The sequence below is a fragment of the Zonotrichia leucophrys genome, chromosome 14 (genome assembly GCF_028769735.1).
Source record: "Zonotrichia leucophrys gambelii isolate GWCS_2022_RI chromosome 14, RI_Zleu_2.0, whole genome shotgun sequence".
Taxonomy (NCBI): Eukaryota; Metazoa; Chordata; class Aves; order Passeriformes; family Passerellidae; genus Zonotrichia; species Zonotrichia leucophrys.
Window position 1 is genome coordinate 12,979,062 of NC_088184.1, and position 23,610 is coordinate 13,002,671.

The 23,610-nt window shown below is 41.3% G+C and overlaps 1 protein-coding gene across 2 annotated transcripts; it reads left to right on the forward strand.

Moving 5' to 3' along the window:
- Positions 1 to 63: 63 nt before the first annotated feature.
- WIPI2 (WD repeat domain, phosphoinositide interacting 2) lies at positions 64 to 23,234 on the forward strand. 2 transcript variants are annotated; one of them, XM_064726400.1, is made up of 12 exons: positions 64 to 308; positions 8,970 to 9,052; positions 13,781 to 13,950; positions 15,091 to 15,187; positions 15,766 to 15,863; positions 16,260 to 16,352; positions 17,141 to 17,211; positions 17,862 to 17,969; positions 18,745 to 18,909; positions 19,899 to 20,006; positions 21,144 to 21,274; positions 22,087 to 23,234. In XM_064726400.1, exons 1-12 carry the CDS (start codon positions 235 to 237, stop codon positions 22,197 to 22,199), a joined length of 1,311 nt encoding a protein of 436 aa, XP_064582470.1. In that variant the 5' UTR covers positions 64 to 234; the 3' UTR covers positions 22,200 to 23,234. The 2 variants fall into 2 exon arrangements, with proteins under 2 accessions (XP_064582470.1, XP_064582471.1); XM_064726401.1 differs by having other exon boundaries at positions 21,144 to 21,241.
- Positions 23,235 to 23,610: the final 376 nt, after the last annotated feature.

Sequence of the window (23,610 nt, forward strand, 5' to 3'; positions counted from 1 at the left end):
GCTTCGCAACACGACCCGCTCCCCGCCGCCGCGCGCGCGCAGGCGCGCTGGCCGTACGGCGGCCGGGAGGGCGCAGGCGCGGGGCCGCTCCGCCGCCCGCCGCGTAAACAAGGGCCCGGCGGGGATGCGGCGGGGTCGGGGCGGCCGCGGGGGCCGCGGCTGAGGGGTGCAGCCTTCCGGAGGTGTTTCCTCGTCCTCCCCCCGCCGGACGGGGGTGGCGAGGGCTGTCCCGCCATGAACTTGGCCGGGCAGAGCGGCGACGCCGGTAGCGGCCATCTGCTGTTCGCTAACTTCAACCAGGACAACACGTAAGGGAGGCTGAGGGGGGCGGGCTGAGGGGGCCCGGGCCGGGGAGCGGCAGCGGCCGGGGGGGCCCTGAGGCGGCTTGGGGGGCCCCTGAGCAGGCCTGGCCGCGGGCAGAGCGCGCTGGGGTCTCCCCGGTGCCGCCCCTTCCCGTGGCGGGGAGCGCCGCTGGGGCCGGCCCGTGCCGGGGCCTCGGGGCTGGAGCGGAGCCGGGAGCCCCACACAGGGAGGAGGGCCCGGAACAGCCCCCGGTGCCCTCCGGCTTCATGAGGAGCCACAGGGACAGGGACAGGCCGCTCGTGCCGGGGACACGCGGCTCGGGGCTGGTGGCAGCCTGGTGGCCGCTCCCTCCCCGGGAAGTTGAGCTCCTGCTTGGGAGCATCGCTCGCTGTTCCTGGGAAGGGGATGGAAGGAGGGCTCCTGCTGCTCCTTGCTGATGTTCAGCCCTAGGAGGGCCTGACACGAACCCCAGACGTGCAAAGACTTCACCCAAAAGTTCTTCGCAGTTTTCTTATCATACAGTTATTTTATTGGCACCTGCTACGTTAAAGCAGTGAGACTTAGGCTTGAAGGTGTTTTAATGAGCCCGTGTTACTTTTGGTTTTGATTTAGAGAACAGGCGTTTCTCTGATCCTTGGAACTGCACTTCCTTGGGCTTGGGATGGCTCAAGCTGCACGTCTCACAAATTACTTAATCATTGCAGCATATTTAGATCAATTAGTGCATATTAGTTTTTATATGGGGTATTATAAAGCAGTATTTTTAATTTAGGAACCCCCTATTAGTTGGGATTGGAGCGCTGAAATTCATTTAAAGAAGGTTTTGATTGTCTTAAATACCTGAGAAATGAAACTGGGGAGGGAGTAAGAATTGAGAGAGCTTGTACTCGAGAAAGGGGTTTTGTTTTAGGAAGTGAGTAAGAGGAAATGATCTCAGGTTGGCATCACAAAGTGTAGCCCACGTGTGTGGTGGAGGGTTTGTGTTTTTAACCACTCGTTCTTTCTGCAAGCAGCAATATCTTGTCCTCACGAGGGAGATCTGTGCCTGTCGTCAGCAGCTCCTGTAGCACACGGGAGCTGGGAAGGTTATTTCTGCTGGCTGCCAGGCACAGTTACATCACAGCAGGAGAGACTCTGCCTTTGTAGGCTTTGTTGGGTGAAGAGATGGGCAGTTGGAGCTGGATATGTTTGAGACAAGAAACTCTGGCAGTAAATAAGTTGTGGTAAATGATGGGGGAGCAGTAGTGCTCTGTGTATTTGTGAGTAAATCATTATCCCTATATTGATTCAAGGCAGAGACTTTGCAACTGCTTTTTACATTTTTTCAGTGCCATATAGAGCTCATTCTATCAATATAAAACATGCCCAAGTTTTGCTCAGCTACCATTCATTTTTTACCTATTACTGGAAAAAACCCAAGTCATAATAACTAGGGGATTTGTCACCTCTTTCTTCTGCAGTTTGTAAAGGTCATATATAAGTTTTTGAAGTTCAGCTCTGTTCTCCAGTGTGGCAGCTCTGCATTTTCAGTTGCACCTTAGCTTTGTGGAGATCTTTATTTACCTAAAGATGACTGAGTTGTACCAAAAAACCACTTAATCTCAACAAGAGTTGCAGGTTGGCTTGAGAACAAAACCAAGGCAGAAATAACAAGAAAGCAAATACAACATAAACTTATCTAAGTGGGGTTTGGCTTGTACACCTTGAAATCTTTCTTCAAGGAGCATAAAGGTGATTCCTTTATGACTTGGAGTTTATAGGGAGAGAAAAGGGACACCTGGCCAATGATTTTATTCCTCAGTTGGATGTGCTACTGTACTACTTTTCCTATTTCATTTTTGTAAATAACCAAAAAATGTTCTTTGATAGCTGCTTTGGGGTTATTTTTGTGTCTGGTATTCTAATATCCATTGTGTCAATAAATTATATTTTTAAAAATTATGATTTATGAATAAATCACCTTGAGAATTTTGGTGATGTATCTTTTACATGAGACCGACCTGGCCCACAGATATTTGCAATTCTAAGTTTTGGGTTACTAGATCTTTTGTGTCATTTTTGAATATTTATGAATTCAGGTATCTGATGTAGGAATGACAGAAATATCAAAAGGCTTCTGTTCATATTTTTGTCTCGAAATTCTGAGAGTAATTTAAAAGGCCACTTAATTTGAGATAAAATGGGATGGTTGATGATGTGGAATAATCTCTTACCAACAGTGTCTTGAATAAAACTCCCCAAGAAAAGTAGTAAGTGTAAAAGCAGTCTTGCAGATGCCTTGTGAGCAGCTTCTCAGTGAAACACTTGTCTGATGTGGTAAGTGCTCCAAACCAAGCTGCATTCAAGTTCCTAAACTGAGTAGAATTTAGTGATTATGTGCATTCTTTAAACAGAAGTTTATTTAATTTTTTTCCTGTTTCTCACCCATGATCTCTCATATTTTCTTGTTTGAGTGGAGGAACCAGAAGGCAGCAGAGTTTATCATATACTATAATATATACTATATATAGTATTATAGTATATAGAATATATAAACTACATATTGTATATACTATTTTATATACTCATATATATACACACACTATATAGAATATATATACTATATATTTTATATATAGAATATATAAAAGTGTGTATATATATAGAATATATATACTATATCTTTTATATATGTAGGAGATCACAGTTCACCAGGTGAGAGGAGCTGAAAAGATCTTATTAGGAAAGCCACTTTCCCATGCTGGGCCTCAGAAAGCTCACCTGTTTTCAACTTTTACAAGTTACTGGAGCCCTTCTCCAGACAGGCAAGGTAAACAAATGTATATTCTTTCAGGCACTATATGAAAGGCAAGCTTTGTTTATGTCTGCCCAGTCAGTACAGCTCACATCATGCTTTAAGGTGCTTCAGTAATTAGAAGAATTGCTGACAGACAAAACTGGAAAATAAATGACATGGGCTCGTTGTTGTTACTACATTTAAAGCTTTTACCTTCACCCTAATAAGGTGCCAGTTCCACTCAGGTTTAACTGTCCTGCTTGCCTGCACAGCAGAGCCAGTTCCTTGTCTTAGGAGAAGATGGAGCTTGTTGCTGCTGAGAAGAAGTATCAAGCCAACTTTTCTTTGTTTTATGAAGATTTGGTAATTAGGTACTCTCTCCTGTACGAAGATGAGCTTCATGGTGGCTCTCAGTCTTGGGAAATTGGATTGCTGGTAGTTAGAATGTTGTCATCACACAAGTTGCTGTTGCTTTCCCCAGTTGTTGCAATCCCTGGTGGCTGAAGCAGATATCCTCAATCCTGCTTTTTGTCCCTGCCTTTTCCCAGACTTGGCTAATATTCATTCATGGATGCTGTGTGTAGGGACATTGTCTCTTGGAATAGTATCTGCATTATTGCAAGTGTTGTCTTGCCTGTTTATGCCACATTGCCCCAAGCTTTATTTACATGAGAGTTTTGAATTACTGGCTGGGGCTGGAACTGTGCCTGAAAACACTTCACCTATAATGCAGCAGAAGCGGTTGCTTTGTGGCTTCTCTTTGATATAATGTTTTCATTAAGTAAAAACCCAGAGAAGGGTATTTTCAGAAGATCTTAGTGTGCTTGTTTTGGACTGAGCCCTTTTCCCCAGTGAATCAATCATTGCACAACTTGGCATGAGTGGCATTCCCTGATTGAGAGGCAGAAGCTCCAGCTTGCAGATCAAAGTGGAGCAACCCATTGGAATTTGGGTGTCCCAACAAAACCAGGCAGTGGAAGCTTGTGGGTGGCCTCAGTGCTAGGTAGATTTTACAGCTGTAAATCTTGAACAGTGGAGAAAAGCCCAAGTGCAGTTTGTATTACTTCTGGGAAAACTGCTAAAACTGAGCAGAGATAGGTTTATGAAAAATTAAACACTTCACAAACTCATAGAAGCTTTAGGTCTCATAAGGGAAGTGCTAATGGATTAGAAGTTTGTGACTTTTTAAGAAAAGCATAACTTCAAGATCCCAAAGCTTGTATGTATCTATATAATAGCTGAAACTTTCAATATTTAAACTGTTTTACAGGTATTCTTTGGAAGTGCTTACAAATGGTGTTCAGATTCAGTTTGCACCCCACCCACAGAAAATAACCCCACCAAACAGCTTGTGAAATAATGCAAGTGGGCAGAATAGAGAAGTTTTAGTCATCTTTTTTTAAAAGAAGTAATTGTGGGACAGCATTTGGAAACAAAGTAGTCACTGCAGTTCTGAAAACAGACTTCTGATGAAAGGGGAAGAGGAAACCTTGTGTTTGGACTTCTGAGGAAAACACTGGTGTGTGCCTTATTGGCAAGGGTTTCTTCAGGCTCTGTGTTCATTTATGTGTGGAGTTACACATGGAATGTATCACTCCATGCATTTCTTCTTTCCAATTTAATTCTGCCCTTTATTTCCCAAATAAATCAATTCCATTCTACACTGTGAGCAAGTGCTGCTGTCTCTGTATGCACCTGGCATGCTGTGTCCCAGGAGCTGTATCCTCATCCCCCTATTCTGTGATGTTTGGATCTCTGTAGTAAACTGCTTGTGGTGGGAAGAACAAGGGTTAGGTGCTGAGCATTCACTCCTCTGCCTTTGTTTCTCCTAGGTTCAGGTGTCCTTCACCCGTGATCCTTGAGGACAGGAGAGCTCTCTATTCCAAGGAGAATTTAAAGCTAAGCCCAGACCCAAAAAAGGAAGGACAGAGCGGCCCCGTAGCTCCTGCCCTCAGGGAGGATAGCTGAGCCAGACAAGCTGAGCCAGACAAGCGTATGTTGTGTTTCTTGCTGTTGTTGCACAGGGCACAGCAGCTGAGGGGGGCTGGCCAGAGGAGCTGCTCTCACTGTGTGACCATTTGGATGGGATTTGGCCCAAGGATAGTGATATTTATTTGGATTATGGACTTTGTTGTCCCAGCCTGCGTGTGAAGTGATGAGTAGGCATGGTCTCCTTTTGCTGTAGCAGATTTAAGTTGGAGTTTTCTTTTAATACAAGAATAATGGGAAAATCTCCTGTGGCTTGTCAGAATGTTGCTGACAAAAACATTGAATGTATGAAGTTCTGTGTCTCTTTTCCAAAATAATTGACATTAAGACATGCCCATGAGATGTAACAGCAGATAGTTTGGAGGGGGAAATAAAGCAAGGTACATTTCCTTAGTAATTCCTTAGCAATTCTTATGCCTTCATTGATTTTTCTTTCATTATTATTATTATTTTCCCTCTCCTCATCATAAGCCAAAATGTTTTGTCTGTGGAAATTTACATTGGTTTTGAAATGAGATGGAACATTAGTATAATGAGACTGTATCATAATGAAAGTAGGCTTAATTAACCAGTTATTTAAAGCAGTAATGACTTTTAGAGTCATGTTTATGCTGCAGCTGCAATTGATTTAATCTTTGGAAGAGCTGCCCTTGTTAGGAACTTTCTGATTAATGTAGAATATTTCTGATTAATAGTTAAGGTCCTCTGTGATATGGAAAGGGAAAAACTGGTTTTCTTCCTTCTATATGTATATTAAAGAAACAAAAGCAAACCTTAGGATTCTAACCCAGCTGAAAAAACTTGTTCCTTTTAAAGAGCCAGAGAGACTGAGGCAGCTGATTTCCCACTTTAGGTGAGTGCACTTAGAGTGTCAGCATCTTCTAATGAATGTGTGAAATCTCCCACACTGTTTGCTTGATGAGGATAGTTTTAATTATTTATGGTAGTCACTCTTGAAAATACTATCAAGATTTATGTAGTCTTGGATCAGTCTGCAGCATTATCTCTGCAAAAAGGGGATAAACACAGTTCCATAAATCATGGCTATATTGATAATTTTGTACTGAGGAGACAAGCTTCATGATGAAATAGCTCAGAGCCTACAGTCTGAAGTGTGTAATAGAGGCTGCACATAATAGAGCTAAAACCCACATGTGTATAGCATAATGTTAGGGAAAAAAAGCCATTTTAGAGAATATTTATTTTATTTTCAATTTCAGTCTCTCATCAGCTTCTGAAAATCAGTGATTATAAAGCATAACACCTATGCTGTAAAAGGAGCTTCTAATAAACCACAGCAGCTTCTTGTTGGCCACTGTCTATCTGAGCAGCAGCTGAATGGCTTATTGATCATATTTCCTCCCCATATGCTTGCACATTTTTGCAGAGGTGAGGTAATTTTGGCTTGGTCCTTGTTTTGTGGATTTGGCCATTTAGATGGCTGTGGGTGTCTTAAGGGCTTAAGTGTAATATCAGTGCAGGGGAAGATGGGAGATTTAAAGCACTGTGATTATGCTGGTATAATTCAGCCTAGTGGGTTCTTATTACATAGAAAAAGCCTTTTCCCAGTAGTTTCATAAGAAGTAATTTAAGAATACATTTTAAAAAAACCAAACCAACAAAGCAAACCCTCCAAAAGCAAGACTGCTGTTCCAGAACAAAAAGGGGTTATTTTGCAGTTACACTTGTACACTGAAATGGGTTTAATTACCTTGACTTGAACTGCTCTCTATAAACAAATAATTTGTGACTTCCATCACCTCAGTCCTGAAATAAATAACAAAAAGCAGTTGTCATGGATGGAAAGGTCCATTCTGTGCTTCTGCATTTTGGGTTCTGCTCAGTCTAATGATTTTTATCATGTACACAATTCATGTTTGCCATTGTCTGCAGCTCATGTGAATGAGGTATAGTCGGAGGGCAAGAAAAATTGGTTTCCTTGCTGCTTTCAGAGATGCTGTCAGTGAAACAGTGATTCAGCAGTATTCTGTGTTTAAAGCTGTGAGGACAATTCAGGAATCAGTTCTGCCTGGAAATACAAATAGCTGCTGGTGGGGTTCTGTGTGAGGAAATCATCCTGTGTCTTTTGTGGATGGTTTGTATTGCAAGGAGTCTTGTGACTCCACTTATTTTTAACTCTGTGCAGTGCTTGTTTATCTTTGCAAAGTGACAATTCTGGTGTCATTCTTTGTGAAACTTTCTTTTGAGGAAAGCAGTAGATGATACAAGAAAAGCTGACTCAATGCTTTGTTTTATCAAGTTAGAGTTTCAGGGGTTTTTTTTCTCATAATGTGAGTTTTTGTTGAGTTGTACAGCAAAACCACTGAAGTGTCTTTGGTGATGAATCAGATGGAGACTGCTGAACATACTGATTTTGTCTGAAGGAAAATTAAATTCAGTATTTCTAGGGTGACTTAGAGGAGCAGCAACAAAATTTTGTTTTATGATTGCTTCTCTATCTTTAAGCCTAATATGCTTTTTTAATATCTTGGTTATTGAATCTGTGGAATTGAATCTCTTGCTTGTGTGGTTCATGTTTTAATTTGAAGGTTTAAACCTTCTCAAACATAATTTCCTAACCAGATTGTGCCAGCTGTATTTTCTTCTAGAAGAAAAGGTCACACCATCCTACAGAAGTTGATTTTGTAGCTTAATTTCAGAGGGTGAACTATATGAGCAGCAATTTTTAATCTTCTGGGTATGCTGAAATTTAAAAAAGACTCACTTTGGAGCCACAAGTGAAAATACAGAAAGAACATGAAATCTAGGAATCTTCATTGTATTCCAAATGCTGTATTAATTGTCAGTGCATCTGAACTGTAGAGAATGATCTTGCTGAGTTCAAAAAGGAATTTTTGGCAGCCTGACTGGCACGGTTGGATTGCAGCCCTGTGTTGAATGGCTTGCCACAATTTAGGGGATCAAAATGGATTTTATTGGAATTTTCCTCCATGCCTCTTGGCAGTAAAAAATATATGAACTATAAGCATACTAATGCACTTCTGTAAAACTGTATTGACTGTTAATTTTCTTTATCTGTGGCATAAAATCATCTTCCAGATGGGGAGGGGAAACAAGAATGAGCCATTGTCTGCTGCCTTGATGTGTAAAGACCTGCAAGACAGGCTAAAGGTTTTTCTAGCTTAAAATTTAAGACCTGCCTTTGACTCTGTCTGGAAAAGCAATTAAATGGTCTGTGAGCTAAGTGTGAAAATTGAGTAATGGAGGAAAGAAGGGGTTTTAGTCAGTTTTTGAATGTTCTGCTATTGTTCAATCTGTTTAACATCAGTCCCTAGCACTTTCTAGAGGGTGCCTCTGATCAAAGATTCACTATGAGTATTTGTAAGACTGAGACCTGACAGTGGGGGTGCTAGAACATCATCATGTAAAGCCAGAGAAAATGAGAGTTGGCAGTCTTTAATTACTTTTTTTTAATATGAAAACTCTTCTGGGATGCTCGGGGACGGTTACACTGTAAAGAACAAAATCCCCAGACAGCCCAGTGTAAAAGGTCCTGGAGGTCACCTCTAATGATGAGGCAATGATGTAATTGGTTTGCATTACATTATTCAAGTCATCATCTTCTCTCCACACTAAAGCTTTTAGCCTGTGTGAAGAAATCACCGGTGAGAATTGGGCAGTAGGTTTACTTTAGGCTGTGAACTCTCATTTCATAAATGTGAAGCAGAATTCCACACCCAAATTCTGTAACTGTGAAGCTGTTTGGTCTAATCAGAATTGAGGAAGCTGTCTGTGTCTGTTATGGCTTTTTTGGACAAACTTTTTATCACTTTCCTTACTGAGCTAGCCCAGCTGGAGGTTTAGAGCTGGGTAAGAATCTGTCCAAGGGTAATCACAGCTGATGGAGTTGATGTTCCTGACTGGCTTGTTTCTTTTGCAGGTCCCTTGCAGTTGGCAGTAAATCAGGCTACAAATTCTTCTCTCTTTCTTCTGTGGACAAATTAGAGCAGATCTATGAATGCAGTAAGTATATTTTTCTTTTTTTTTTTCTTTTTTTTAAATCCCTTTAGTTGGTTTAATGTGAGAAGAATAAGAAATGTTTCACTTTTTCACAGGTTGTTTGAAATTGGCATAAAAAGAACCTTAAGTGTAAATATCACACAAATACAAAACAGTAATTGCAGACAGGGTAAAAGTGTGAATCAATGTTCTGTATTTAAATTTAGCTGGTATGGTACAAAATTTGGTAGTAGCTGAGAACTCTGCTTTTCTAATAATGTCCAGCCAGGTTATATAGCAGCTGGGTATAAAAATAATAATTTAATCATGTGAGAGAGTGTCTTTTGGGTCTTTATACTGGCTCTTGGGGCATGGAAGTACTAATATACCCTTATCAATTAACAAAACAAAGCCTTAATTATTTTTTTATCCTAATATTTTCTGTTACAAAATTATTCTTTAACATGATAGCTGCAGGCTTGCTCATCCAAAAGGGTGAATAACTCAGATTCCCATAACTTCTCAGTAGTGATCACAGTTGAGTAGGATCTGAGGTGAAATGGAGGAGGCCTGGGGGAGAAGTGGTGTCCCCTGTTCTGTCAGCAGTTCACAGGCTGCCCTTTTTGAGATGCTGATAAGTCAGCTATGAGTGCTATGCCTGAGTATCCTTGCTTTCTTGTAAACTCCATGTGAGCAGGTGGTTCCAGTTGCTGTGATGTCAGCACTCACAGTGGGATCCCATGACAGAGCTGTGCTCAGACTCCATTCCCAACGTGACCTGAGCCTGTGGCATGTTAAGTTTGGAAATGGGGTGTGATTCAGATCACCCATTACCTGGGATGACAGCCTGCTTCTGTACACAGTCAATGGAGAGAAGTAATTGTGAGGTTCAAATGAGGCTCCTGCGGTCGGATTAAATTGTGTTGTAGCTGCATCTTCCTATTTGACTCATGGTCTGGTTGTACTGGTTAGTAAGTGGCTTGGACTCCATTTTCTACTGTGGAGTTTATGTACCTGACCTCTGCAGTATGTCAGGCACTTCCAGGGTCTGGCCTGGTGTCACCCAGGAGGCTCAGTGAGATGAGTCCCTGTCACACAAGACACTGAAAATTATCCTGGGAGATTGGCTGCACTGGGCAGGACTGCATCTTCTGGGTAGTCCTTGAGAGAAAAAGTACAGCTTGGACAAAGTGCCTTGTTCAACATCTTGCAATAAGCTGATAAAAGCAGCTGGAGTTGGAATTTTGACCTAATTCCAATCTTGTCATCACACTGTTCTGGGTTTTGTATTGACTTAAACTCCTGGGAATTTTAAGTTTTCTGAGTGTGTGAAAGCTGAGCACAGAGTATGAGGTAACATTTAGTAGAATGATTTGGGTTGTAAAGAACCTTAAAGATCATCCAGTTCCACTATCCCAGGTTGCTCCAAGCCCTGTCCAACCTGGCCTTGCACACTTCCAGGTATGGGGCAGCCACAGCTTCTCTGGGCAGCCTGTGCCAGGGCCTCACCACCCTCACAGGGAAGAATTTCTGCCATAAACTGAACCTGAATTTCCCCTCTATGAGTTTTAGCCCATTACTCTTTGTCCTCTCACTACAAGAAATCCAGTGGTTTGGCCTGTGGAAGCCAGACAGTCTTGGTTCAAAGCAGATAGAAATATTGAGAAACCTTCATTTTCTTTGTATGAGTCAAATAATTTTCAGTCTTGGACTTGCAAACCGTGCCTGTTAAAACTTGATATGAGGGTGGAGGGCTTCCTGTGCATTGGGTACCTCCTTTCCTCAAGGAAAGGTGTCTTGAGGCCTCTCAAACCCAGTGCCTCCCACTTCCCAGTTTAGTTTAAGTGAGCCTAAAGACTTCTTGTGTTGAGTGAGCACTGCTAAGGACCCCTCCTTCTCTTCTGGAATATTGATCTGACAACTCTTGTGTAGGTGTTAAAACTAAACTGCAGAATATGCCTCAGCTGTCTTGTGTCTGAGAGAAATACAAAAAAAAAAGGGAGATTTGGCTGCTCCCATCACTGACTTTGCTGTGACTGCAAATCTCCTGACTCCCTGTGCAGTTGATCCCACTGTAAAAACAAGCATTAGATTGGAGGGTGCTTTAAGGCTTAATGAATGCTTCTAACATGCTCATGTTCTTGGATTAAAAATGGAATAAAGGCACAGCTGATCATAATCTAGCTGGCTCTAACCAGCTCTTGTCTGTGATGCTACATGCTTGTGTTTATGAAACTAATCTTGTTATGTGTTTGCTTGTTCTCCCCTCGCTGCTGATACTTAATTTGTTTTGCAGTTCTTTTTGTTCTTACTCTGTTTTGAATCTGAGTTTCTGGCAATGCTCAGTTGTGTGGTGTAGAGGAGATAATACTAATAGAAAAACAACAAAAAACCTGAGTAACAGCATTGCTATAGGGCTTTATTGCTGCTAAACATATGAATAATTCAGGTCAGCTGAGCATAGGATGGGCAGTATAGCCTGGTGCCCTCTTGAATAGTTGCTGTTGGGAAGCATAAATTACTTGGCAGCTGTGAGGAGATTTTATCTCTTCTTCCTGTTCAAGGAAGACAAAGGAGCAGAGGTGCATCCTGTATTTTAAAGTGAATTTAATTAAATGCCCATCACAAAGCCTTTCTTTAAAGGTAACTGTCTGTATTATAGTCTTTGTATGGTGAGACTGAAGGATTATCAATACCTTTGAGGCATTTGGCTTATTGAAAATTGTTTCTTCTGTCTGGTGGCTTAGTTGTGCTCTTCTCTGAGTGCCTTCCCTTCCCATCAGTGCAGCAGAGGACAGCACCTTGCTGCTGTTCTCCTTCTGAAATTCCAGTTCTGCCTGCCTGGGAGGATGAGAAATCCCAGAAGCTGTTTCTGCACACTCATCCCTGGATGGGCAAAGAAGCTGTGCCCACCCTGGAGCTGGGAGCAGTCAGGTTTTGGGTCTCTGAGTGCTGGTCTTCTGACTCTTGTAAAAGGATGTCACCATTTTGAAGGACTCCAGGCTTAGATGGAAAGCTGATAACCCATCCTGTAAAATATTTGAGAGTCTTTTATGTAGCTACTCTGATTCAAGGAACATGGACCTCTGCATTTCAGAGTCTCTGCATACATTTATTGAAGCAGATTTTTGTATTTCTTTTTCATGTGTTTTGTGTAGTATCAGAAAAATGGAGAACAATTCCTTGAAAACAAAGTAATTACTAAAATGCATTATCCCTGTTGCATGAGAAAATTGAATTTTCAAAGCCTCTGTGAGCTGTTATGTCTTCTCTGGAAAAGTACCATGTTAAATACAAGATGTAGATAAAAGTCAATTGTGTAGCATGGAGTACTGAAAATGCAGAGTGTAAACCTGCTCCTTTTTCATAACTAGGCTGTTTCTCTCAAAAAAATGTAGGACATTAAATATTTTGTGTTCATTTTCTTGAAATAATGGCCCAGAAAAAGCACTTTGAAATCAGACATGTCCCACACTGATGGCAGTGTCATATGCTGAGAATGTTGAACAGAACTTTTTTCATGGAGTTTCTGTCACTGCTGATGAGAACAGTGCAAATTAATTACTTAATGTTTCTCTTGGCCAAAACAGAAGCCTTCAGAAACAAGCTCTTTTGGGTTGTTTTTTTTTTTGTTTTTTACTGGCAGTTTTATGGTTTGGAATGTGTTAAGCATTGAGCTAATCCAGAAGCTGACTCCTGAAAAATTTGTTTTGATGGATCAAGGCCAAAGGCTCAAGTCACTTGTCTTGATTGGGTTCTGTAATCAAAGGGCAGGTGTAGCCAGTGGCTGTGAGAGCTGCAGAGCATTGTAAAACTCTCTCCAGCTTCTCACTGCCCTGAAAACTGTGTGCACTGTGTTCCTGGGGTTTTGGAGAGGAGTTTATGGCATGGAGATGCCAGGATAACTGGTGGTGGGACTTGGCCTCCTGCCAGCATGGTCCAGTGCTGTGCTGTGATCGACTGCTCTGAAATCATCTTTGCCAGAGATCCTGGACTCTCCTCCCTCCTGCTGTCTCCTCACACAGGGATTTGTGTTCCTCCTTTGCTTTCAGTGCTCCCATAGCAGAAACATTTGGCAAATCTGATGTTTTATGGCTCTGCATGAATGCTGGGCACCAGTGATTCCTGCACAAATTGCTCTTAGGGCCTGGCAGGTAAAGATGGTGTGTGTGGAAATGCTAATTGGTGGCTGCAGCAGTCTTGTGGCAAATGAGTTTCACCAGCTTCTCTGAGTTCTGTAACCTTTATTTCTTCATAGAGAGGTAAATGGAAATGCCAAGGGTTTGGGTCATCAGAAATCCTTTCAAGCATAATACAGCTTTAAAAAGAAAACCCAAACACATGCACAAAAAAAAAGCCTAAAACCCGTTTGATTTCCTAGATTTCTGCAGAGATTAAAGAAGATTGTAAAATGCTGGAATTTGACAATTTTCTGGGGTTTGTAGCTTTGGAATTTTTTCTGTTGGATTTTGGGAATGGAGAGTAGACACTGTTCTGAAACATAAACTTGTGTTACACCTTGGGAAGGGGGGAGGAAATCTTTGGAAATCATCACTCACTGTGTAGATTTTCTGTTTTAACAGCCTATCCCACCTTGACTCTGAGCTGTCGTGGCAGAATGTTTGTGGTGTTAAACTGTATTTTTACATAGACTGAATCTCCGATTCTATGATTTGCTTAGACAATGTTTCCTGTTGATGTGCATCATTCTTCTCCCCTCTGTATTTTTCCCTCGTTCCTGTGATTGCTCAGCTGACACAGAAGATGTGTGCATTGTGGAGAGGCTTTTCTCCAGCAGTCTGGTGGCCATAGTTAGCCTTAAAGCTCCACGCAAGCTCAAAGTTTGTCACTTTAAGAAGGGGACAGAGATTTGCAACTACAGTTACTCCAACACCATCTTGGCTGTCAAACTCAACAGACAGGTGAGTAGTGGTTCTACCTAGGTGGAAATGTGGGGAAAGGGGTTGTGGATCTTACACTAGCCCTTCCTTTAGTGACAGAATTGCTATTTGAAATTTAGCAGTACTTTTCCAAATGTGCCTTCTGTATGGCATCTCAGTACTTCTATTTGGTTAAGTATTTTTGATTCTGTGTTTATATATTTACTTGGGGAAATACCCTGAGTAAGCTGGGCATGCTTTGAGTGGGAGGTAGGACTAGAGACCTCCTGAGGTCCCTCCCAGTGTGAAATCATCCTTTCATCCTAATGTGAAAGTATGTGAGACTGACATTTTCTCTTCAGGTCAAAATTTAAAGTTATCTATTAAATTGTTATGGTTGCAAGTGCTGCGTGCTGAATTCCTCTGAAAAAATAAAATCTAAAACGTCACGCACCTGGTGAATTTTTTAAGCACCTGGAAGCATAGTTTGCTATATGACTAAATCATTAGTAGGCTCTTCAGCAAGTACAAACTTCTCTGTCTTTAACCAGTTCATTCAAACTAGAGAGAATGGCATCTGGAGGAGAAAACCTTAATGTCTGACTTTGCCCCCAAAAAATGAGCGTGGGAGGAGGGGTTTCCTGTTTAAAGTCATGAGAGAAAGAGTGGGTAATTTGATTTCTGGAACAGGGAGTTAGTGTAAAATGAGTAATGTCTAATTAGTCATCCACATGTAGTCTACAAAGTAAATGAGATGATGAAGAACTTAGTTTAAAAAAAAAGGCCATTCACAAATGATTATGGCTAACTTACAGGCTGGTTAGAAAGTCTTGTCTGTTTTCTCTGTTTAGCAAAAGCAGAAAGTAATTTCCATTATTCCCACATGTAAATTGCTTCAGAATAAGAATTAAGTGGAGGTTTCTGGCTTGCTGACTTAAACTAATAATGGGAATGTTTTCAGTTTGCACTGGTGAGGTTGAGGGAAGTGGGGGGCAGTGTTTGTGTCAGGAGCTGGATCTTGTGTATCTTCTGTCAGATTCTTAATTCTCTCCATCAGGTGGGTACAACTTCTTCTCTATTGGAAGGTACCTACTGCATTTTGGGATAGAATTTTTTTAGGATTTATAGCTCCAAATGAACTCTATTTCCACATCACCATTTTGTCCTCTTTCCCTTTTCTAGAGGCTGATAGTATGTCTGGAAGAGTCTCTTTATATCCACAACATACGCGACATGAAGGTATTACATACAATCAGGGAGACACCTCCCAATCCTGCAGGTAAATGTGATGGTAGAATCAGCAGAACTCTGAAAAGTGCTTTCTGTGTCAGTGTATGAGGATCTCTACAGGGAGCTGTGGTGCTGTAAATTCTGCTTTCAAATACAATAATGAATATGAGTGTTGTCTGAAAGCCTACATGTTGGATCCAGCTGAGAGAGAACAAGTAGCAGACTCTGCCCTAAACTGCATCTTCCCAGTATTTTGGTCTCCTGGAGTGGATGTGTTGAAATGTTAGGAAAAAACCAGGAGATAAAAGCTGGATTTTGACAGCACTTGGTGTAGTTAAAGACTTTGTCAGGTTAATGCTTTAGGAGTCATGGCAGGCATGGGAGGTTCTACTGTTTAATCAGTTATTGTAGCTCTATTGGTATTATTCCTTTTCTGTATTATTTTAAACAAACTTACGCTAAATAGTTGCATATACTGCAGATTGACTCTGAGATTACTTATCTTTGTTTCTATTTCTGTTGATAATTTGAATTATTTTTGTGACATTCAAGCACAGAATCATAAAATTTTACTGCAGAAGTCCTGGAATTTTCCTGTTTCTAATCCTGTTTTTGCATCCCTTCTAGGGTTGTGTGCTTTATCAATAAACAATGATAATTGCTACCTGGCTTATCCAGGAAGTGCAACTATTGGAGAAGTACAAGTCTTTGACACCATCAATCTGGTAAGAATCTTTGAATGCTGTTTCCACCACTAAAGATGCATTGAAAATGACTTAACTTGCTCAGAGAGGAATTACTGGACACAGGTTTCTGTGCAACAGTTTGCAGCATCTCTTGCTTCACAGAATATCAGCAAAGAAAATACAAGTGCTGATACTAGATTTGATTGAGTAGAATTGGGCAAATGGGTGGAACCAAGTAATTTCTGTTTAAATTGTCTTCCTGCTGCTTGTACTCTCTATGTGTATGCTTCAGTGATAATTTTATGTACTTAGTTACTGAAAAAAATATTGAAGATGTTGTCCAGAAATTAAGAACCATATTTGCCTGAAATATGCAGTCACATGCAGCTTTTAACCTGTACTGTTCTAAGGTTCTATTTTATTGATTCACTGCAGAGAGCTGCCAATATGATCCCAGCTCATGATAGTCCCTTGGCTGCTTTGGCATTTGATGCAAGTGGTACTAAACTTGCCACAGCCTCAGAAAAGGTAAGGGAGCTTTTGATTGCCTTGCTAACAGTGATAAAAATCAAATTTGTCATTAAGTATTTTAAGTGTGCACAGTTCCATGTGCAAGTGCTAGGAAGGAGGGCTTACAGTTAAAATGGGAAATCTAAGTTAAGATCTGTTAATGATATTTGACACAATTTCCATGCTGTGAAATGTTGGATAATAAGGTTATTTAAATAAAACATTTTAATCTGGCTGTAATTAGGGCAGTCCTCTGAGTGTTTCTCCCTTTAGTGCAGGATACTTAATAGGAATTAGTTGTCTTGTTTTGATGCTGTCTTCCTAATGAAAACAAGACAGTTAAAATCCAGATAGAGAGAAGTGCCTTGCTAGTCTTTGGCATGTGATGACAAATTGTTCATGTAATGTGTGTAAATTAGAGAGTCTGAAGCCTCTGCTCTTTGAGTAATAAGCTTAGACTATAAAGGTATAACTGATTGCACCTGATAAAGGCACAAAGACATCCAAGTGATTGCACTCGTGGTACTTGTCTAGTGTGCTGGTTTTTCATGATCAAATATGATAAGAAGGGCTGGTTTTGATGCACAGCTTGTTCTCTGCATTAGTAGCTCCCACCTCTTGTTTCTGTACTCTTCAAACACATCCTACAAACAAGCTCCATAAATACTTCATGTAGTATCTGGGCTGCATCACAGCAATGAGTTAACAGCAAAGTGGTTTGCTGCTTCTAGTTGTGCTCACTAGAGCTAGTAATAATGAATGAACTTGAAATGGAAAATGATCTGTTTCTGGTTTTTTCTTTGCAGGGGACAGTAATAAGAGTGTTTTCCATTCCAGAGGGACAGAAACTCTTTGAATTCCGAAGGGGAGTGAAGAGGTAAAGTTCAGCTGGGTTAATAACCTGATGTTCATTCCTTATGGTTGATTTCCAGTATGTTCAGCAATTGAGCTGGCATTCTGATTTTTTTTGCCTGTTTTCATCTTCATTCATCCCTGCATGCATGCTTATAACACTTTCAGCTTGAATGTTTTCCAATTTCCTTCCTTTGGACTTGACTATTCTATAAATCAATCCTGTCAGAATTGTACTCCCTCTTGCCTTTTAAAATTTATTGGTGAGGGAACTTGTTTAAAGTGGGTCACCTTTTGTAGGATATATTGTATTCTTATGGAAATTGGAGGCAGTACATCTAATATTCTTACTCTCTTCTAAATCCTTCTAATGCTGTGGCCAGTGATAGCCATTGTGCAGTGGTGTTGTGGTTTGTGGCAGCAGTAACTCTGTGCTTTATACAGGGTGACACTGAGTTCACATTGTTACTAATTGATCCCATATCTGGTAAACATCAGAGCTGAGCATCTTTAGTCTTATGCTTGAATAGCTTCAAGAAATGATCAGAGAATTCAGAATGCTAATTGAAGGGTGTTTTTTGTTACTTGCAAAGTAGTGATGACTTTAGAAATCTTCTTAACTAAGCCAAATAGTTTGACTTTCTTGTGTTTCTTCTCTTTTTTCTTTTTTGTCAGGTGTGTGAGCATCTGTTCATTGGCTTTCAGCATGGATGGCATGTTTCTGTCTGCATCCAGTAACACAGAGACGGTGCATATCTTCAAACTTGAGACTGTGAAAGAAAAGTAGGTTTCAAAGGTGCCTTAGAATTTTTCAAGGAAAAGGATTAAAAGTTCTGTACTCAACAGAATGAGTTCTCAAAAGTGTGGACAGACTCCTTTTGAACTTCTACTGTAAAGTAAAGGGCATAAGAAGTCACTTATGAATCAGCAACTGCAGCTGAGCTGTGTACTGTTCTCCCACTGAGTAGAAAAGGTGTTTTTCTGCCAAAGAGAACTTGGCCATCCTTCACAGAGGAGTGTGGAGCAGTTTTAACATTTTCAGTTACGTTTGTTTCACCTCCTCTGACATCCATATGGGGAGCGCTATGTCATCAATGCCTTCCAGCTGCATACAGGGAGCTTTAAAAGACACCAAGTTATAAAATCTTCATATTTATGATTTGAGAGGACATTCTTAATTCCATTTCAGTGGAAGTTATTGGAAACAATTATTTGCTTAGTGATAAACAGATTAATAAAATCCTGAAGCATAATGCTTTCCAGTAGATTCTGCTCTTGTGTAATGAATGTTATAAAATGCAGTCTTACATGCAGAAGTATCAGTTTACAATCAAACATGCTTAAATAACAGGCTGAGGGTATTGGAGGACACATTTTGTCCTGTTGTATAAATGAAGTGTGTTAGAATTCTCAATTAGTTATTTCTGAATTAGTATTAATTATTTCTGAAGAGAAACAGCTGCTTAATATCTTTTAAAATAAAATGTTTTCTAGTGTTTACACACTTTTCTCTTGAAGGTGAAGGCAAAGTGGGTGACTTTTCTCTTCTGACTTGTAGACCTCAGGAAGAGCCTACAACCTGGACAGGTTACTTTGGAAAAGTGCTGATGGCCTCCACGAGCTACCTGCCCTCTCAAGTGACAGAGATGTTCAACCAGGGCAGAGCCTTTGCTACAGTCCGTCTGCCCTTCTGTGGGCACAAAAACATCTGTGCACTTGCCACGTGAGTACAGCAGGGAGCCTGCCCAGCTTCATCTGCAGCAGAGCACTGCTCACCTGTGATCATTCCAGTTTAAGAGCAATGTGGCAGAGCCAACACCTCTCAGTCCTGTGAGAGAAGGAGGAAAGGGCATAATGTTTGGATCTATATGGATAGGAATAGCCCATTTCTAAGTGTTGTTTAAAGATGTCTTTTAATTTTGAAGCAAGAATATTGAGAACAGACCCGTGGGCTTTTATGGCATTTGTTTCCATTAGTGCTATGGGGAGTGATGGTGTATGTTGTTAGTGAATTGCAAAATTAGGCAATCCAGCCTAACCATTAAAGAAGTCTTTGAAAGCAAGTTCATATAATTCTTGTCTCTAAAACAGCGTAGCATTCATTAAAGTTAATTTTGAAGACTAAATCTAATCTTTTATGCTGTCTTCCTCAAAGGCAGGTCCCATTTGGCACAGCTACCAAAGTAATAAGCTGAGCAGTAGTAAACTTACTTTGTGGGGGTTTTATAGTTTTTATGCTAAATTGACTTAATGTCTGTACTCTCACTCCTCTGATCTCAAAGCACCCTTTAAGCAATAATTAAGCTTTGTAACATTTCTCAAATAAGTAAATCCTTCCCGTTAGAATATTTGTCTCTGGAGTTGCACAAAGCTTGATAACAGGATGGTAACTTCTGAATCTGTTTTACTGAGTCATATGTAATTGCTTGATTCCTGTGGCATCCTGTTAGCCCCAAAATGTGGTTATGCTATAAATCTTTTACACACAGCTCTTTCCTGGGTGCTCTGACTGTCAACAGCATTCCTTGTCCAGGAGCTAGTGTGGAAAATAATGCCTTAAAGTCATAGAATCATTTAGGTTGGAAAAACCCTCTGAGACTGAGACTAACCATTAAATCATGAGAAGGGAGGAGAGCGTGCTTTCTTACGTTATTTAATAATCTTTTATATAATAATCTGTTATTAAATAACTTCTGCTCTCAACCTTTCTAGAATCCAGAAGATCCCTCGTTTGCTGGTGGGAGCTGCTGATGGGTATCTCTACATGTACAACTTAGACCCCCAGGAGGGAGGCGAGTGCACACTAATGAAGCAGCACAAGTAAGTCCACGTTAGCTGAGAGCTGTTGCATTTTATTTCCTCTCAAAATCCAGTTTCTTCTCAATCTTAGTTTTGTTCTGGAAAAGTCCAACTTAGAACAGCTCATTTCTTCAAAGTAATCTTTTTCCAGACCTCTGACATGAATGAGTAATTTCAGAATCCCCCTGAGCCTTCCTTCCAGGTATCCCCTACAGCAAGCACCGCTTTAGCAGCAGAAACTGAGCCCTGTCCCAGTGCAGGGAGGGATCAATCGCTGCTCTCTCTGTGCTCCTGTTTCCTCTTGGCACTTTGAGTTGAGTTACTTCAACAAGAATTTGAAACGTGTGACACCGTCCTCTTCATCAATAAATGAAGTGGTTACAAACATGAGAAAGATCTTACTCTGACTTCACAGAGGGGAAACTGGCCTATGAAATTATCCCTGTTCTCTCTCTGCTGGTGTCCTTATTAAACTTCCCTGCATATAGGCCAGGCAGGTGTTCTGTAATAGTACTGTAGAACACTTGAGAAATAGGACAATGCAGTTTCTCAATAAGGGTTGGCAGGAAAAGCCAGGATAATACAGTCAAATTACTTGATCCGTCATGGAATTAAAGATAATAACTCGTGATGATAATTCAGGTTTGCAGCTTTGGTCAACCTACAATTATGGTCAAAAATCATACATTTATCTGAACATTTGAAGACATGACCTCTGGTTAAAGATGAAGTGAAGCCTCATAGAGGGAAGCCTTTACCAAGTTGTTAATCTTTGAAATGCTCTAATACTTTCTCTAAATGGCTTTCTAGTATCTGTGTCAGAAGCAACCGTTTGTGTTGTGACAGAGCTCAAGGTAACTTAAAATATTGCTGATTGGGATGGGATTTTTTAATCATGCAGTCTTGTTTTGAGTCTTCTTTTCCTACTATGAGCTACTAGGATTTAGATCCTGATGCTGATGAGTCTTCGGAGAAATACCAAATGTTGTCAGGTGCTTTCTAGCCAGGCCTCTGGAATAGAGGGACCAAGTTCCTCCTGTTGCATTTCTACGTGCATTATTCTTGCACACCAGATGAAATATGTTGCTGTAGCTGCCAGCTCAAGCTGTTTTGTGCCCAGGCAGATCACCTCTCCAGCTAACCCCTCTGTCCTGGCAGGCTCGATGGCAGCATGGAGCCCGCCAACGAAATTCTGGAGTCTGCATCGCACGACCGGCCCTTGGTAGCGCAGACGTACAGTGCCGCTGTGACTAAAGGTACATATGTGCCTTCCTCACCCAGCAGGCATGGTAAGGAGAAGGCTGGGAATGGGGCAGGGAGCACCTCTGCCTGTTGCTTCCTTCTAGATGGCTGCGTGAGCTGGTCCACGGCCGCACCGAGCTTTGCGTAACCGCGCGCGCGAGGTGGAGCCTCGGTGAGCAGTAGGAAAAGAGCACTCGTGGTGTGCAGTAGCTTTCTGTAGATGGGCCACTTGTCTTTGCTGCTTTCTGGGTAGAATTTTGGCTTGAGTTGTGGTTGATGGCTGTAGTGATAGTTTCAATATTTGCCATGTGGTTCTTGAGGCAGTTCTGCACCCAGACCTTGTGCAAAGCATCTGAATTAAAGCACTGCTCCCTTTTCTAAAAAAATTTTTTATGAAAGGTTAATAAATGCTGCTATTGTTCCTTTATGGGAACAGTGACCTTTTAGCCTGATTCACTGCTCTCATAAATCAAGAGGATGAGAACTTGGTTAATGCTGCTGCTCTCCAAGTGAGTGGAGCTTTTGCCACGTCTGGCACCCAGGTTAGTGCCTCGCTGCAAGGGGAGGGCAGTCAGCACAGGCCAGCATCTGCACTGCACTGCATCAGTGGAGGCTGAAAACAGCAGCTGCCCAAAGCTCCAGTATGCATTGCACACACACAGGAGTTTAATTTTGATCATGAACTGCTCTTGGCTTGGAGAAACACAGTCATGAAACAGAGTCATGATAAAAACAAACATAGGGTGGCAGTGAAACTATTTGAAGTAATGCCTGGTACTTCAGCTCCACGCATTCACTCTGGATCCAAGCCTTAGTTTGTTGCTGCTGATTCCCCAACTCCTTGTTCCTTTCTCTCCAGCCTATACGGATGACCTGGGTGCTGTGGGTGGAGCTTGCCTGGAAGATGAAACCAGCTCACTTAGATTGGATGAAGACAGTGAGCATCCCCCCATGATCCTTCGGACAGACTAAACTTGGACCTGTGAACTCACTCCTGAAGCAGAGAACACTGGCTTGATGTTTCCTGAGGAATCTCGTGTTATGCTGCTATGAACTTTGACATGAGTTGGGAGAGAGGATGACAGACTCTTACAGTTTTAAGTCGTAGCTGTAGTTCTAATTCTATACAATTGGAAAAATATATGGTTTTCAATTCAGTGGCTTTTAATCTTGCTTATCTATTTTCGCTGTGTTTATTTTTTTTTGTTGCCAAAACCTGCTGTTTGTGCAGCCCTCAGAGCCTACTTAGCTTTGCATGCATTCATGTGCCAAGCAAGCATAGGAGGGGGAGAGAGAGAGAGAAGCCACTTTATAACAAACTCAAGTTTGTATTTTTTTTATATATGTATATAATATTTAGCCTATATAAGGAAGGAGTAGAGAAGTGGTTCTGGAAGCTGAGACAGTTCTGCACTGACAAAGGTCCAAATGGGTTCCTGTGCATGGGCTTGCAGGCATACCTAGTGACTGACATGCAACCTCTCAAATGCAATGGCCTGTTTTTTTTGGGTTCTCCCTTCCCTTTCCTGGACCATTTTGTTAATTAAAATTCCTTCTGAATGTTGTGTATTTGTGGGACTGTTCTGTTTGTTGGGATGGAAAACTGGAAGTGTTTCCCTGCGTAAGGATTTAGAATATAGAAAGTGCCTTTACAGGGAAGGAAAGGAATTGCTGCAGGAAGAAGAGCTAGAATGAGGGAAGGATTGTTGGAGAGTCTTGTCTGTACACCTTTGGTGCTTGGGTGTCTGTAGCCTGTGGTGGCTGATAAACTTGTGGGTTTTTGAGGAAAGACTTGGAAAGCACTTTCTTTCTTTCCTGTAGATTGTCCTGTTTTCTTGGCAGAGTAGCAATAACCTTTTTTTATACCTTTTTGAATTATCCAAAGCAAGGATTCTGTCAGGCTGGAGGGAAGTCCCTGTAGGGTTTGGCAGCCCCACTCTATAAACAGCCTTAAGGTTTCTTGCTAGAAGGCTCTCAATTCCTGCTTTTTCTCAGTCTGGGGCTGAGTATCCTGCTCTAATAGTGAAAGTTCTTGATTTTTTTTCAGATTTTGATGTAAATATAAATGATTTTGAAAATTTAATTTACTTCTGGGTTCTCTACTGCTACGTAACAATGCTTTTCTTTCTGGTTTGTTTTTTTTTTTTTTCCCATTCCCCCTCTCATCAGAGTACCTCTTATAGATACACTCAAGGACTGGTGTAGTTTCTTTGGCAGTTTTGGAATAAATCCTTGACTGCCCTGACACTGACTAGGGCTTTCCAAGGCTGAGCAGTGCTGCAGACTATTTTTAGGGTTGTAATGTGCCTTCTCTTAAGTCTTGGATAACAGTTATTGAGCAAGTGATTAGTGAAGTACTTGGTGAGTGTTACTTCCCTTTGCC